The sequence below is a fragment of the Selaginella moellendorffii genome, unplaced genomic scaffold, assembly GCF_000143415.4.
Source record: "Selaginella moellendorffii unplaced genomic scaffold, v1.0 SELMOscaffold_8, whole genome shotgun sequence".
Lineage (NCBI taxonomy): Eukaryota > Viridiplantae > Streptophyta > Lycopodiopsida > Selaginellales > Selaginellaceae > Selaginella > Selaginella moellendorffii.
In genome coordinates, this window is record NW_003314269.1 from 1700118 (window position 1) to 1714571 (window position 14454).

The 14454-nt window shown below is 47.9% G+C and overlaps 5 protein-coding genes across 11 annotated transcripts; all 5 read right to left on the bottom strand.

The window, feature by feature from the left end:
- Positions 1-368: 368 nt before the first annotated feature.
- Positions 369-5112, bottom strand: LOC9631857 (receptor-like protein kinase BRI1-like 3). The gene is made up of 7 exons (XM_024672096.1): positions 4984-5112; positions 4677-4852; positions 4307-4484; positions 3870-4064; positions 3651-3735; positions 3393-3483; positions 369-2625 (listed from the first exon to the last, which is right to left on the bottom strand). The coding sequence occupies exons 1-7, from the start codon at positions 5110-5112 to the stop codon at positions 369-371; spliced, it is 3111 nt and encodes a 1036-aa protein (XP_024527864.1).
- On the bottom strand, positions 5041-5764 carry LOC9631858 (elicitor-responsive protein 3). The gene is made up of 4 exons (XM_024672083.1): positions 5642-5764; positions 5515-5580; positions 5315-5462; positions 5041-5247 (listed from the first exon to the last, which is right to left on the bottom strand). The coding sequence occupies exons 1-4, from the start codon at positions 5706-5708 to the stop codon at positions 5127-5129; spliced, it is 402 nt and encodes a 133-aa protein (XP_024527851.1). The 5' UTR covers positions 5709-5764; the 3' UTR covers positions 5041-5126.
- A 71-nt stretch (positions 5765-5835) lies between these two features.
- Positions 5836-7296, bottom strand: LOC9631859 (triosephosphate isomerase, cytosolic). Its single transcript, XM_002967284.2, has 8 exons — positions 7190-7296; positions 7035-7113; positions 6854-6977; positions 6699-6783; positions 6506-6638; positions 6265-6438; positions 6115-6197; positions 5836-6021 (listed from the first exon to the last, which is right to left on the bottom strand). Exons 1-8 carry the CDS (start codon positions 7268-7270, stop codon positions 5974-5976), a joined length of 807 nt encoding a protein of 268 aa, XP_002967330.2. The 5' UTR covers positions 7271-7296; the 3' UTR covers positions 5836-5973.
- Positions 7297-7335: 39 nt separating this feature from the next.
- Positions 7336-9394, bottom strand: LOC112345286 (transcriptional regulator ovo-like). Of its 7 annotated transcripts, none has more exons than XM_024671678.1 (4): positions 9329-9394; positions 9014-9065; positions 8203-8957; positions 7336-7946 (listed from the first exon to the last, which is right to left on the bottom strand). In XM_024671678.1, exons 2-4 carry the CDS (start codon positions 9019-9021, stop codon positions 7447-7449), a joined length of 1263 nt encoding a protein of 420 aa, XP_024527446.1. In that variant the 5' UTR covers positions 9022-9065; positions 9329-9394; the 3' UTR covers positions 7336-7446. The 7 variants fall into 7 exon arrangements, with proteins under 7 accessions (XP_024527446.1, XP_024527445.1, XP_024527449.1 ...); XM_024671677.1 differs by lacking the exon at positions 9329-9394 and adding an exon at positions 9116-9278; XM_024671681.1 differs by lacking the exon at positions 9329-9394 and having other exon boundaries at positions 8203-8782; positions 8830-8957; positions 9014-9277.
- A 68-nt stretch (positions 9395-9462) lies between these two features.
- On the bottom strand, positions 9463-14352 carry LOC9631860 (phosphatidylinositol-3-phosphatase myotubularin-1). The gene is made up of 22 exons (XM_024671676.1): positions 14338-14352; positions 14214-14284; positions 13537-14138; positions 13397-13475; positions 12821-13330; positions 12680-12763; positions 12541-12615; positions 12427-12492; positions 12239-12352; positions 11931-12178; positions 11795-11868; positions 11678-11741; positions 11581-11625; positions 11424-11523; positions 11258-11371; positions 11041-11210; positions 10906-10990; positions 10679-10855; positions 10572-10631; positions 10457-10521; positions 10206-10403; positions 9463-10152 (listed from the first exon to the last, which is right to left on the bottom strand). Exons 5-22 carry the CDS (start codon positions 12857-12859, stop codon positions 9513-9515), a joined length of 2418 nt encoding a protein of 805 aa, XP_024527444.1. The 5' UTR covers positions 12860-13330; positions 13397-13475; positions 13537-14138; positions 14214-14284; positions 14338-14352; the 3' UTR covers positions 9463-9512.
- Between the last annotated feature and the right edge of the window lie 102 nt (positions 14353-14454).

Genomic DNA, 14454 nt, shown 5'->3' on the forward strand with positions numbered 1-14454 from the left:
CTGCCTATCCTTGTCAAAACGTTAGCTTTACCATATGATGTTGATCTTCTCCAATCTATTCGTCATACTCTTGACCTTTCTCCATTGAAATGCTTCCATGGATGGAAGAAAACTTGTTAGCAATGAATTAATTAATTTGTTTTCACATTTTGGGGAGCTAAGCGAGCAAAGATTCACGTCGGATTTTGCTGAGCGTCACATAGTAGCAATGCCGTTTCACTCTAATCAATGCTTACATGAACAAGCATGACAAATTCTCCACAACTTTTTACTTCAGTTTTATTTGGAATTCAACTGGACAAATCCTCTCCTAGGATTAATTTCTTGCCAGCTAAACTCGTCTTAAACAACAATCAGATTATAATACATTATATTAAACGTTTAAGCAGTGCCTCCCATCTCTTACTGAAGAAAACTGCGAAGGTCCACAGGATGCATGAAACACCACCACCAACAATGGCAGCCAGAATCGTTTGATCGCCATGACCGTCATCATCGTTTTCATCTTTGTGATCATCATGAAAAGGATCATGCAAACTAGCACACTCTGCAAGGGGGAAGCCACAAAGGCCTGGGTTTCCTTCATAGCTGCTCACCGGGAATAATGCAAGTTGAGCACTCTGTGGAACCCTTCCGAAAAGCTTGTTGTTCGAGATGTTTAAGTAATTCAGGAAGGTGAGGTTGCCAAGCGAGTCCGGGATGTTTGATTCAAGCCAGTTCTGTGATAAATCTAGCCACTCCAGGTTCTTGAGGTTTCCAATTGTGGAAGGAATGGCCCCCGTAAGTAAGTTGTGTGCGAGATTTAGCACATTTAAGTCTCGCATGCCACCGAATTCCTCTGGGATTGTTCCAGTGAAGCTGTTGTGCGAGAGATCAATAGCCAAAGGACTGTTTACCAGAGTATATATTGTTAAGTTGAAACCAGGAGGTGCCAGAAAGAACCATCTTCTGCATCTGGTTGCAAACGGAAGTTGCTCAAAGTCATCCAAGCGGATCCCTTGCAGTATGAAAACCTCCTCATAAGCTTTGCAGATGGATGCCTCTATGTTGATTGCAAACACCATCAGAAACGGGAAGGTTACTTCGGTTATTTTATCCTCTTCCACTTCTGATGAGCGGCCGATCCAGCCTGGAATTTGTCCTGTCAACTGATTGTCGTTCACTAAAAACAAAGTTAGACCCTTGTTGTTTCTAAGCTCACTTGGTAGACCACCCTGAAGCATGTTGTGACCCAGTACGAGAGATCGAAGGCTCAACATACTTCCAATAGATGCGGGGATTGCTCCAGATATCATGTTGTTGCTCAGAAGCAGCAACCAGAGTTTCTTCAGCCCAGATATCTGCTGAGGAATGACACCTGTGAGATTGTTAAAACTGAGATTTAGTGTCACCAGCTCACTGCAGTTGCTGATTGTAGCGGGTATGCTGCCTTCAAGATTGTTCCCCCAAAGAAGAAGATGTTGAAGCTTCGGAAGTCTGCTGCACATATCCACTGGAATGGGCCCTGCTAGAGAATTGATGCTGATATCAAGCATTTCCAGGTTACCACAGTTCATGGCTGAGTTCAGAACCCGACCATGCAACCTGTTATATACCAGCAGCAAAGACTTAAGTGAGGACCTTGCAGGGCAGATGTTTGGGTTGCCAGTGCTGAACAAGTTGCAGCTCAGGTCTAGAACATTAAGACTTGGAGGAACTGTAGGGAGTTCACCTATAAAGTTGTTGTGGTCGGCTTGGAGAACTTTAAGAGACTTGAAAACCGTAGCTAAACTTCGATTGGCAAATACCGAGAGGAATGGGCCAGATAAGTGATTGTCTGATAGATTGAGCATCTTCAAAGCAGCACAATCCTTCCAAAAAACTGTCCCAGAAATGTTGTTAAAAGAGAGATCTAGCTCCTCCAGAGTAGGACAGTGCTTGATCTGAAATGTTGTGAAGAAGTTGGTAGACAGGTTGAGCTTCTGAAGACTGTTGGATGAACGTAGACCAGAAAGTTCCCCTGTCAAATTATTCGACGACAGTGAAAGCTCTTGTAAGCTTCTGCAGTTTATAAACATATCTTCAGGCACCCCTCCAACCAGCTGATTGCTCGATATGTCTAGAAACCGCAAGCTCTTACACAATGTGAAAAAGGAAGCAGGTATCGAGCCACTGATTCTGTTGTGAGATAAATCAACCGAAACCATAACATGCCCGATTGTTCCCTTCAGCGAAATTTTTCTTAGCTTGTTGTGTGAGAGGTTCAAGTACCTGATGTCTTTGCAAGTAACCAAAAGAATATCTAGAAAATCACTAGTGAAATCGTTGCTTGACAAATTGAGGACCTCCAAAGAGCATTTCTGCGGTGATATTTTGATCCCAGTGAAGTTGTTCCCAGAAGCACTCAAGGTGCGTAGTTGAGGCAGGGCTTGGATGGTAGAAAATGGAAGAAGGCCCGAAAGTGACAGAGAATCAAGCTGTATGCCAGTGATGCGGCCTACCGAGGAACAACTTACACCAATCCATTGGCAAACGTCTGTGCCTGCCTTCCAGTTATTCAGTGCCACCAGAGGATCATCCACAGAATTTTTAAAGCTCAAGAGTGCTTCCAACTCTGAATCTTCAGCATCTCCATGAAAAACAAGTCTGACAACAAGCAGGACAAGAGCAAATAGCCTACATAGCTCCATTAGAATGCAACAACAATAAAATAAATGAATGGTGCGAGTCCTTGTGATCATATAAAGGCAACCAAGCATCAGTCAAATCTGGAGAGTATTCACACATGACTTTGACTGGCTGGTTCTTGAGAAATGAAATTGAACACGGCATACGAAGAGACAAAAGAAAAGAAGTTTCCCATGTAACATCTCCACCGTCGATCAAGGCGGATCGATATAGACGGGTACGATCGTAGCACCATCAAGATTGTTCTCTTTAGACGCGCTCTATCTTTTAAAAGTCAATGGAGCTGAATATGCTTCAGTTGCCCTCTCCATTCATGCCGAGTCGTTTCCGCACTACTATTGGTCTATGATCTTGCGCTTGGCTTCTTAACAGCGCGGTCGATCGATCCTGCCAGTAGCTGCTCAGACGGTGGAGAAAGCGCTTGACCAAGTGCAAATGCCATCTTGAGTACAAAGATACATCTCAAGTTCATAAAGCACTCTTTACAATACATAAAAACACTGGATCCTTTTATAAACTCGTTTTTAAACAAGTGGCCTATCCCCAGATCAGGACCATGTGAGCTGAGAGGTCCTGCTTGACTGTTTTCTATGGGTTGGAAGGTCTTCTGAAAGCAACAAACTTTCAGAAGGTCTAGGACGCAGGGAACAGAGCTTGCTGTGAGAACCACAAAACCTTTATTACCAAATAATGAATTTATACTAAAACGAAAGCCCAGCGCTTACTGAAGAAAACTACATAGTAGGAATGAAGCACCACCACTAATAATGGCAACCAGAATCATTTGACCATCACCACCATCACCTTGATCATCATCTTGCAAAGGAATAAGCAAACCAGCACACTCAGCAAGGGGTAAGCCACAAAGTCCTGGGTTTCCTTCATAGCTGCTCACCGGGAATGTTGCAAACTGAGCACCGGTGGAACCCTTCCGAGAAGCTTGTTCTACAAGATGTTTAAGTGTTTCAGGAAGGTGAAGTTGCCAAGCGAGTCCGGGATGTGTGATTCAAGCCAGTTCTGTGATAAATCTAGCCACTCCAGGTTCTTGAGGTTTCGAAGGAATGGCCCCTGTAAGTAAGTTGTGTGCGAGAAATAGCACATATAAGTCTCGCATATCAGTGAGTTAATTCCTGTGAAGGTGTTGTGCGAGAGATCAAGAATCAAAAGACTGTTGACGTTAGTATCTGTTGTTAAGTTGGAACTAGGAGGTACCAGGAAGAGCCATCTTTGTGCTCAAAGTCATCCAAGCGGATCCCCTGCAGTATGAAAACCTCCTCGTAAGCTTTGCAGATGGATAGCTCTTTGTTGATCACATACACGATCAGTAACGGGAAGGTTATTTCGGTTATTTCATCCTCTTCCACTTCCGATGAGCCCGATCCAGCTTGGAATTTGTCCTGTCAACTGATTGTCGTTCACTAAAAACAAATGTTGTTTCTAACCTCACTTGATAGACCGTCCTGAAGCTTGTTGTGACCCAGTACGAGAAATCGAAGGCTCAGTACTTCCAATAGATGCGGGGATTGCTCCAGATATCATGTTGTTGCTCAGAAACAGCAAGAAGAGTTTCTTCAGCCAAGATATCTGCTGAGGAATAACACCTGTGATATTGTTAAAACTGACAATCCTTCCGAAAAACTGTCCCAGAAATGTTGTTAAAAGAGAGATCCAGCTCCTCCAGAGTAGGACACTGCTCGATCTGAAATGATGTGAAAACGTTGGTAGACAGGTTGAGCTTCTGAAGGCTGTTGGATGAACGTAGACCAGAAAGTTCCCCTGTCAAATTATTCGACGACAGTGAAAGCTCTTGTAAGCTTCTGCAGTTTATACACATATCTTCAGGCACCCCTCCAACCAGCTGATTGCTCGATATTTCTAGAGCTCTTGCACGATGCGAAAATGGAAGCAGCTATCGAGCCACTGATTCTGTTGTGAGATAAATCAACCGAAACCATAGCATGCCCAATTGATCCCTTCAGCAAAAAATTTCTTATGAGAGGTTCAAGTGCCTGATGCCTTTGCACGTAACCAAAAGAATATCTAGAAAATCACTAGTGAAATTGTTGCTTGACAAGTCGAGGACCTCCAAAGAGCATTTCTGTGGTGATATGTGGATCTCAGTGAAGTTGTTCCTCGAAGCAGACAAGTTGCCTTGGATTGTGCCCGAAAGTGACAGAGAATCAATCTGTATGCCAGTGATCCGCCCAACTTACAACTTACACCAATCCAGTGGCAAACGTTTGTGCCTGCCTTCCAGTCATTCAGTGCCGCAAGAGGATCATCCACAGAAATTTTAAAGTTTAAGAGTGCTCTCACCTCTGAATCTTCAGCACCTGCATGAAAAACAATTCTGACAAGCAGGACAAGAGCAAGTAGCCTACATGGATCCATTAGAATGGGTTCGAACACGGAGTCAGAAGAGAAAGTCCAACCGAAATTTATCATTCTACTAATAGATATTAGGCTGGTTTGAACTTCATGGAGAGCTTGACTTTGCCTTGGATTATCCCGGCCGGGAGGATTACGTCGTACGCGTTGGGACCGTCGACTTTGCTGGCGAGAACTTGTCCCAGAGGAACTCTGCTTGAAAGAAATGTTAGTACTCTCTCTAGAAAACAAAGTCTGAGAAGAAAAAAACAAAGCTTTCCTGACGGTCCCAATGAAATCATCGCTGCCAACGACGTGATCCTTGTCGAACAGCTTCACAAACATGGTCTCGTCTTCCAGAGGAACGTCGCTCTCACCCTCGAGGCTAAACACGAATTTTTCGTTCCACTTCGGTGTGGAGCCCTGCCCTGGATAATGGAAGACAAGGTCTAGATAAGAGAAAAACTATGAGAGCTTTACCTTTGGCCGTGCTGCTCTGGAAACTCTGGCCTTTGAACTTGAGGATCGCATAGGGGTCCGATTTCCCTAGAAGAAGAAGAAGCAAAAGAGGATGAAGAAGAATCAGAGAATGGAAGAAAACTCGTACACAAGATGTCACAGTTCTTGATGTCGGTAGCGCCGATGAGAAAAACCTCTAGCGTCCCAGCCGACATTTCTATTCGCTCTTAAATCAAGAGATTTGGCCTCGAAGGCTTTTAAAGAGGAGATTTTCCAAGTCAGTGCTTCTGGACCACCACGTTGCTAGTGGGATTGTCTTTTGTTTGTCTCAACTCGATTGGAAGATCAGAGAAAAGCTGTTTTATTACTAGTTGGGTAAGCAAACTCTAATTCCTCACAGTTCCAAGGAAAATAAATAGCTTAACGAATGAAACTCGCCGGATGGAGATGGGAAACGATGGAAGTTGCTGTTTTCAGCGCCTACTTCTTCTTCACGTTAGCTGCCTTGATGATGTCGACGAACTCGGGCTGCAAGCCAAGGCAAGTGAAAATTGAGAAAACGAAAAAACAAAAAGAGATCTTTTTGGTCGTGCAAAAGAAATTTCTTCTTGATAAGTTTACCTTGAGAGCAGCGCCACCAACGAGGAATCCATCCACATCCGGCTGCGAGCCGATTTCCACGCAGTTGGCTGCTGTCACAGAACCTGAACAGTAGAACAAAAGAGATGTGAGCGAATTTTTCTTCCAAAGGAAGGATGAGCTTAAGCTTACCTCCGTAGAGTATCCTCGTCTTGCTTGCTACATCAGAGCTGACATTCTTCTCCAGCCAGGAGCGAAGTGCGGCATGGACCTCCTGAGCCTGCGCAGGGGTGGCAACTTTTCCTGTTCCAATCGCCCACACTGGCTCGTATGCTATCACCACATTCTTCCAGTCCTTGACCTTGTCTGCCACAATCAAGAAGTATGCTTGAGTGTGAGCTTTGGATGCAAGATAAAAACATGAAACCCAAACCTGCAATCGCCTTGGTTTGAGCAGCAACAACGTCGTTTGTTTGGCCGGATTCTCTTTGCTGGAGCGTTTCACCCACGCAGGCCATGACTTTGAGCCCTTGACTCAATGCGTAAACAACCTTGTCTGCAACAAACTGGTGGAAACCAAAAAAGAAAAATGATGTGATCCATCATAGTTTGATGTGATTTTTTACCTCATTGCTCTCTCCACACAAAGCTCTTCTTTCGGAGTGTCCCAAGATAACCCACGGGATCGCCAAGTCCTTAAACATCTCGGCACTGCCAAGAGAAACGCCGAGAAGTTGTTTTAGAAACTGACCAAAAAACAAATGTTGGAGACTAATCAAACCTGATCTCGCCAGTGAAAGCTCCACCTTTCTTCACCCAGCAGTTTTGTCCGGCGATGGCGAAGTCCGGGCGGAGAATGCTCTTGACGAGGGGAATATAAACAAATGGCGGGCCGATGACCACCTCTATAACACACCATGGAGTGATCAAACCGAGCAAAAAAACTGGACTTTCGAGCTTACCAACAACATCCTCTCCAGGAACATCGGCAGCTGCATTCAAAGTATTAACAATCTTCTTGATCTCCTCCACAGTTCCGTTCTACACAAGAAAAAAAAAGAAGTTTGATTCTTCCATGTCGACGATGATCCAAGCCAGGCTAGCTCAAAGCACTTACGCATTTCCAGTTGCCACCGACACAAAACTTGCGAGGCATGTTTGGCTTGCAAGCGGCAAAGCAGCAAGCAACACTACGCATCCGCCCTAAAATAAAAGGAGAGAGATTTCCTTTGTAACTGGAACACGAGAGATTAAACCGCCACGTAGTAGAGACGCACGGTTTAGCCAAAGAGACGCCACGTGTACAGGCCCCTCGTCAGCTTTGACGCGCGAACATTTTAAAATTTCGAACTCGAAAGTTAGGGTTTATGGCCACTAGGGCTTCTTGGCTTGCTCGAGCGCGGCGCCGATCTTGAGGAGGCCATTGCCGATGTTGGCGAGCGCGGCGTTGTACTGCTGGCCCAGCTGCACCACCGCGTCCAGCCGCGCGCGCTCGAACTGGAGCCGCTCGCCGTCGAGGCGCTGCCGCTGGTCCTCGAGCGCGTACTGCTTCTTGGCCAGCCCCACGTCCACGGCGTGCCGCCGGTTCCTCCCGCTCTCCGCCTCCAGCAGCACCTCCACGATCCGGCTGTTGTTCTTCTGCAAGATGCCGCCCAGGCTCTCGCTGCTTCCTCTCCCTGCCCCTGCTGCTCCTGCTGGCGAGGATGACGATGGATGGTGGTGGTGTTGATGGCCTGCTGCCGCTGCTGCTTTCCTCTTGCGATTCATCTCCGCTGCTGCTGCTGCGGCCGCCGCGGATGATCCGTGTAGCTCCGGCCCGTCTAGTCCTCCTCCCTGATCTCCTGCATCACCTTCCACAGCACCAGCTTTAGCACCTGGATTGATGAAAGGCGAGAGTTTTAAACTCAAGCTTGTCATCTCAAGGGAGAGTGCGATCACCCCCCGGTGGCTCTTGTTCAAACACACAAGCTCCAAGCAACTTTGATCGATCACACTCCAATTCAAGCTCAAAATCAAAGAGAGAACCAAGAACACGAGAAAACATAGAAAACCAGAAAGAGAAAGGAAACAAACAGGACGAAAAGAGAGAACTCACAGACAGAGAGAAAGAGAGAGGGTCTGTGATCTTACCGAAGCCCCAGAGGTTGTCGGGAAGAACAGTCAAGCCGGTGATGGCGGCGTCGGAGCTCTCCCATCGGCTCTCGGCCGTCTTGTGAGCCTCGGACTTGGCGTGCGTGTTGAGAGCGCTGAGCTGAATGGTGCTACACCCTTCCTTGGCGAACACATTGTCCATGTTGTAAGTGGTGCACCACTGGCACTTGAGCCGCAGCTCGCCGCTCTCCTTGTTCACCGGATACACCCACTTGTGCTGGAGCTTCCATTCCTCCCGCCACGACCTCTTGATCTCCTTCTTCTTCCGGACGAGGAACTCGTCTTCCTCCGCGCAATCCAAGTTTTGCTGCTGCTGCTGCGATGGTTGCTGCGGGGGCTGTGATTGCTGCTGGGACTGCGATTGCTGCTGCTGGGAATGCTGGTGTTGGTGGTGATGGGGATGAGGGTGGTGGTGGTGGACTTCTTCGTCAACTTCTTCTTCCTCGTCGTCGTCTTCGTGGTGGATTCGTAGCTGCTGGTGGAAGATGGTTTGCTGGCTTGCGTGTTGATCGTCTTGCTGCTGGGAATGCTGCTGCTGTTGCTGAGAATGCTGCTGCTGCTGCTGCTGCTGTGTGAGATTCGAGGACGTAGCGAAAGGCACTAAACCTGGAGCAACGACGACGGATCTTCCCGCTGTGGTTGCCGCCGCATCTTTTCTGGGCCGCCCTCGAGGCCTGGAACCTGGAGCCGGGCCCGACATCCCCTCGAAGTTCTTCACGAGAGACTCCGTCCAGCTGAGAAAGAAAGGAATGAATTTTTTTCGCTTACAGCTTTCTTATTTTGGTGATACCTGATCATATAGCTTTGCGGATGGAGGAGGTGTGAATCGATTCAACCTGGATCTGGAAGAACACACAATGTTAATCCAGCTAATGACCACTAGTCACACTACCAAGCCCTGATGCCCCCACATTCCACCCCGGCGCGGCGATCCAAGGCGCAGCATTCCCGCGGCGCCTCGCCATCGCCGCGCCGGCGGGGGATTGGGGCGCCATGGCGCGGCAGCGATGGATCGAGCACGAAGACCCCAATGAAATTAAGAGAAAGAAGGGGGGAAGAGAAGGGCATTGAAAAGTGATGAAGAAATGGCAAAGCCGTCACTGACCATTGCGATGCTGCCCGTCGTCCTCCCCAGCCACGGGCCGTCTCCCTCTTCAAAGTTGAAGAAGCCCTTCAACGTGTTAGGGCTTGACAAGAGCGAATCGCGGCCGTCCAACCCCGCCCACAAATCCAACGGTGGAGGTGGAAATCCCGTGTTCATGTATTAACAAAAATTCCCTCTCTTTTCTCTAAGTGAGGCGAGGAGCTTGCAGCGATGACTGGAAGTAAAGATCGTCCATGGAGAGCTGCTCGAGCGCGTCATAGTCCACACGGATTTGCTCCACTGCGCTCTCGGATCGCGGGCACTGCGCTTTGGGCCAGATACACGAATCCTTGACGTCTCCCTGCGCTTCCTTCTTCACGGCTTGTCTCGCCGATATGTCGATGCCGGACACCACCGAGACCGAGATCACGTCCGGGGCTTTGTTGGTGGCGGCGGAGCTTTGATCCTGTTGTTCCTGGCGATGGCGATGTTGCCGCTGATGGTAGAGTTGAGTTTCTAGCATGCCAAGGTCCTCTGCACTGGGAAAACTTATCTCGCAACCAAGCGTTTCCACGGCGTGCTTGATGAATGCCGTCTCCTTGCGTGCCCGGATTGCGTCGGCCACTGCCAGGGCTCGAGCTCGCTTCTCGCCCTCCAGCTCGTCGTGGAGAGCGTCGATAATGCTCATGAGGTTCTGGACCTTGTTCTCGGCCTGGTTCTTGCCCTGCGCGTATTGAGAGTACAACAAGAAAATACTAGTGCGTTTTACCTGCTCTGAAGAAGATGCGCGTTGAAACATCCCACGTATTTCGTCTTGGATGTGATCCTGGAGCGAATACCCCGAGCTGATGCAAAAACCAAAGTCCATCTGAGAAAACGCGATGCAAATCATGCTTACCTCTTTTCAGGATGGAAATTCCAGCGTAAATAATACTCTGGCCACAGAGACGGAGCTAGCGCAGCTGGCGAAGGTAACAATCTTGACGCAGGAATATAGAAGCAATTGTTGTACTTGCTTTCCACAGATTGCAATCTTCTGAAGTGAGTCCAAATGCAAGCACTCTCGGCGATCCGAGCTTGGACCCTTTCCTTCTCACTGAAACACCAAGTGTTTTAGTGAGTTGAAGCCCAAGAAAAAGCACCAATTACCTGTTGCATAAGAAGTTCCCGAAACGACAAGATAGAACGGAGTCCATAAATTCGACAAGAAACGCCTACACAAAATCCGTCAGTGATCCGCAATAGCCGCACCTACAAGATTTACCCCAGAGAATTCAAATGCCCGATGGTATAGTCGAACAAGTTGAGACACGCAATCGAACCACTGTAACATGATAGAATGAGACAAGTACAAAATATTTTCCGGCGAACCTGTAAAAATATTGGTGAAGTGTCATATGTTGTTCCCGACGTAGTGTTCGGATTGGGATGTGGCCGTGCAGGAGCTGCTGGCGTGGAACGTACAGACTCACTACTGGCCATTGAAGGCGTTCCCAAGCGATCCGCAAACGGGTGTCCAAATGCCAGCCAATCTTTTTCAATCAATGCCTACAAAACATGCCGTAAGAACCAACATAAAAGAAAACAGGAAAGCTTACTTGAAATCCCGCAAAGGTCCGGTAGTACGGGTCAAGCATAAGTTGCGCTAGTGACACAAGCTGAGTCGTTCTATCCCAGCCATCACTGCGGGGAGAGACAAGTCAACACATAGTTAAGCTGAACATATTGCTTGCCTGCAATGCACAAGAACAGATGCGCCCTCGACAGCAATACGAGCGGCAATCCAAGCAGCACCAGCAAGAAGATTGTGAATATGCGTAAGCCAACCACTATCGCCAAGAGCCGACACAGCCGCTGCTGTGCTACTGAAATTGCCACCTCCCCATATTGACCCACCACCTCTCTGAAAGTCGTGTTTGATTATGTATTTGCTTCAAAAAAATCTCATACCAATAGTGATGAGGAACCATCGGAGGATGACGCGCCAAAAGTGTCCAAGTAATCACGCAAGCGTCCTAAACTATCGCGCATCGCATGTATGTTATCAATTCCTAAGAATACCACCTGCACAGGAGAAACACAAGTAAAGACTTTAGATTGTAGAGCAGCAGCTCACCTCGCAGTGAGAGTAGTTCGCAGAAGATTCCGACCCGCCACCCATGGCCCCATTGGCTAGAGCATTTTTCCTTGGTCGTGCATCAACTATATACAATTTTCTGTTGGATCACAACTGAGCGTTCGGTAATAAGAAAATGGCGTCAGCAAGATTTTACCTTCGGCGCCCACAAAGAGCTGCAACTAGTTTCTCATCCGCAATACTACACACAAATCGATTATTATATCACACAATGTCTAGCAGAAAAAATATACCTGCGGGAGTTCATCATGATCCCAACAAGAGGTTGCGACGATCGAGCAAGCACAGCGCCATTATCTAAATTACAAACTTCTTGTAAGAAAACGAGGAGCAATGTGCAACTCACCAACCTGGATGCTGCCAGCTCAACGTAGGCAGCCTTCCACGGGCACGAAAATCTGCTCCTTGCTGAAACTCTTCATTACTAGCCGATGGAAATTGTTTAGAACATTGATTGAAGGCAAAGCAGCTAGAGAAGAGCGTTACCTCAGTGACTTTGGCATCACAAGAAGTGAAGGATACGTTGCACAGAGCATGTAGTCGGAGTTCACATCACTTAAGGTCCAGTAGCTTTTGTGATGCGAAATGATGCGCTCGTATTCGCTTTGAAGACGTACCCGGGGATCCGAGTCGAATCCCAGACAAGATTTGGCCCATTCCGCTGAAAAAGCATACAGGTCCCACAACCTTGCTGGCCTTGTTAATCTTTGAAGAGCATCAAAGATGATCCTTCTCTGCATTTAAAAGAGAAAAAAGAGTTACGATAATGCCAGCATTCTCGGACTACTACTTACATGCTTCACATGAGGAGAAAATCCGAACACAATGGTCCTCAAGTCCTTCCCAACAATTTGCAAGAGCCGACGCGGAGAAATAGAGCTCCGAGGTCCAGGAGGACGAACTGCTTGCTATACCAAACCTTAGTTGCATTAGCCCTGAATATATTGCATAGAAAACGAAAAAAAAAGGAAAACAGTTCTACCTGCTTTGAGAACTTCTCGATTGTCGCCAAAGGTATGGTTCCCATATTGCACACCTGTTCTCCATGCTGGAAAGAAAACGCTATGAGAAAGAAAATACTCTGAGAAACAAGTACCAGAAACACTAGACGAAAGCTTGTAAGCAGTAGCGTCCCTGGTCGATCGATATTCACAAGAAGAACACCCGAGCTCTGGGAAAAAAAATCACAGCAACCTCTTTAATTCAACAAACGCGGCGTAGCTCGAAATTTCTACCTCGGCGATGGCATCCTCGCCGGGCAGCAGCAATCCATAGCCGTGCTTGCTGACGGTAGGACCGGCCTGGACAACCTGCTTAGCCTGTTTCATCGGACATAGCTGGGAACCAAATCTCACGCGCGAATCCGAGAGAATTACCTCCACTGTCGTCCAATCGTGCCAGCACGCTTCTTCCATCGGCAAGAATGGATCGAGACTACATTCGCCAAGCGCTCGCACTCGCACTCGCGCTCGCGCTCGCCATCACACCGCCCTAAAACCACGAGCCCTAAACTCGGACCTTCCACTTGTACTTCAAATCCCGGCCGTTGGATTCGACAAAACCTCTTTCCTAAAGTAGAATTCCGAGCAGCAATACTTAGCATTCTTTGGATTTACAAAGCAAAGACTCCACTCTCTTTCTCTTTCACATTATCGTGCAAAGAGACTCTTCTTCTTCTTCCTCGTCTTCGTTGGCGGCTCCTACGTGATGGGAATGAGCAGCAGAGATCTCAGAGCTACTGGCCTCTCGTTTAGAATCTCCTCCAATCTTCCACAGCTCCACGCGCTTCCCAGTCCTCTGGACTGTGCGAAGAACTCGCTTGGTGCTCACTTTGCCGGTCACAGTGACCTTTTGTCGCAGCTTGTCAACATCCACTCGATCCACTCCTGTTCTCCAAAACAAAGAATCGATTGAAAGAGCTAAGCCCAAGAGAAGAAAAAGAGTGGAGTTACCTGGCATAGCCCAGAGAGCGTCTCCTACGATCCTCTTGCACTCCTCGCAATGGATCCCAACCTTCAGCACAACGACATTCTGCCCAAGGATTCACTAGTGAGCAAAGCGAAACGAGAAGAGACTAAGAAGACGGAAGAACCTCAGAGTACTGGCTGCTCGTGTCGTCCGAGTCCTTGAGCCGATCCTCCATTTCATCGTCGCCATCGTCATACGGCTCCTCCTTCCACACTCTGTTATACCACCACTCCCTCGCGGAAGCAACTGGAGACTGGAAAAACTGGAAGTGATCCATCAAAACTTCTCAGCCGGAGTAGAGTGTGTGATCGCCGTGCCTGAAGTTCTCACCACACAAGCCCACTGCCCTGATCCACCACCGAGCTCGGCTTTTAAACAGCGCGGAGTTCTACGCTAGCGCTACTACCACTACCACCATGCCACGGGGTTACGATGCTCCTCCTGTCTCTGCCTAGTCTATCTCACTCTAGCCTCCGCTCCTCTCGTGAGCCGAGGGTCGGTCGGATACTCGTGACCAAATCCCAGAGCATCTCCTTCAACGGTAACACCACGGTGCGCAATCCACTGCCGCTGGCTCCTTACTGCACGCTGTTCTTCAACCAATGAGTCACACTGGCTTGAATGTTTTCAGCGCCCCTCCCTCTCTGCCTGTTGTGTTGTCCTTGGTATCTTTTAAATCTTGGGAAAAGTGAGACGGTGACTCTGCTCTCTTTCTTAATTCTTCGGCTGCAAAAACCAAAGTAAAGAGGAGTAAATAAATGGAAAAGAAAAAGAGGGAAAAAAAAGCGGACTGACTGATACCACAAGCTGCAGAGCATGATCGTGATCCGCGGCACTTTGTTCCCGATCATGTCCAAGCTCGATCGATCCACCTGAAAAAGCCACTGGTCAGCAGCTTTTGGATCGAGAGTAAAGCAAGCATTACCTTTGAACTTTGAAGCCCACCGTTCCACGGCAATTCAAGTGTTTGTCTGTTGCAGCTCGCCTTCCCACTGAAACATGTCTTCTCGATATTGCGTTAGCTGCCAGTAACCATCAGCTA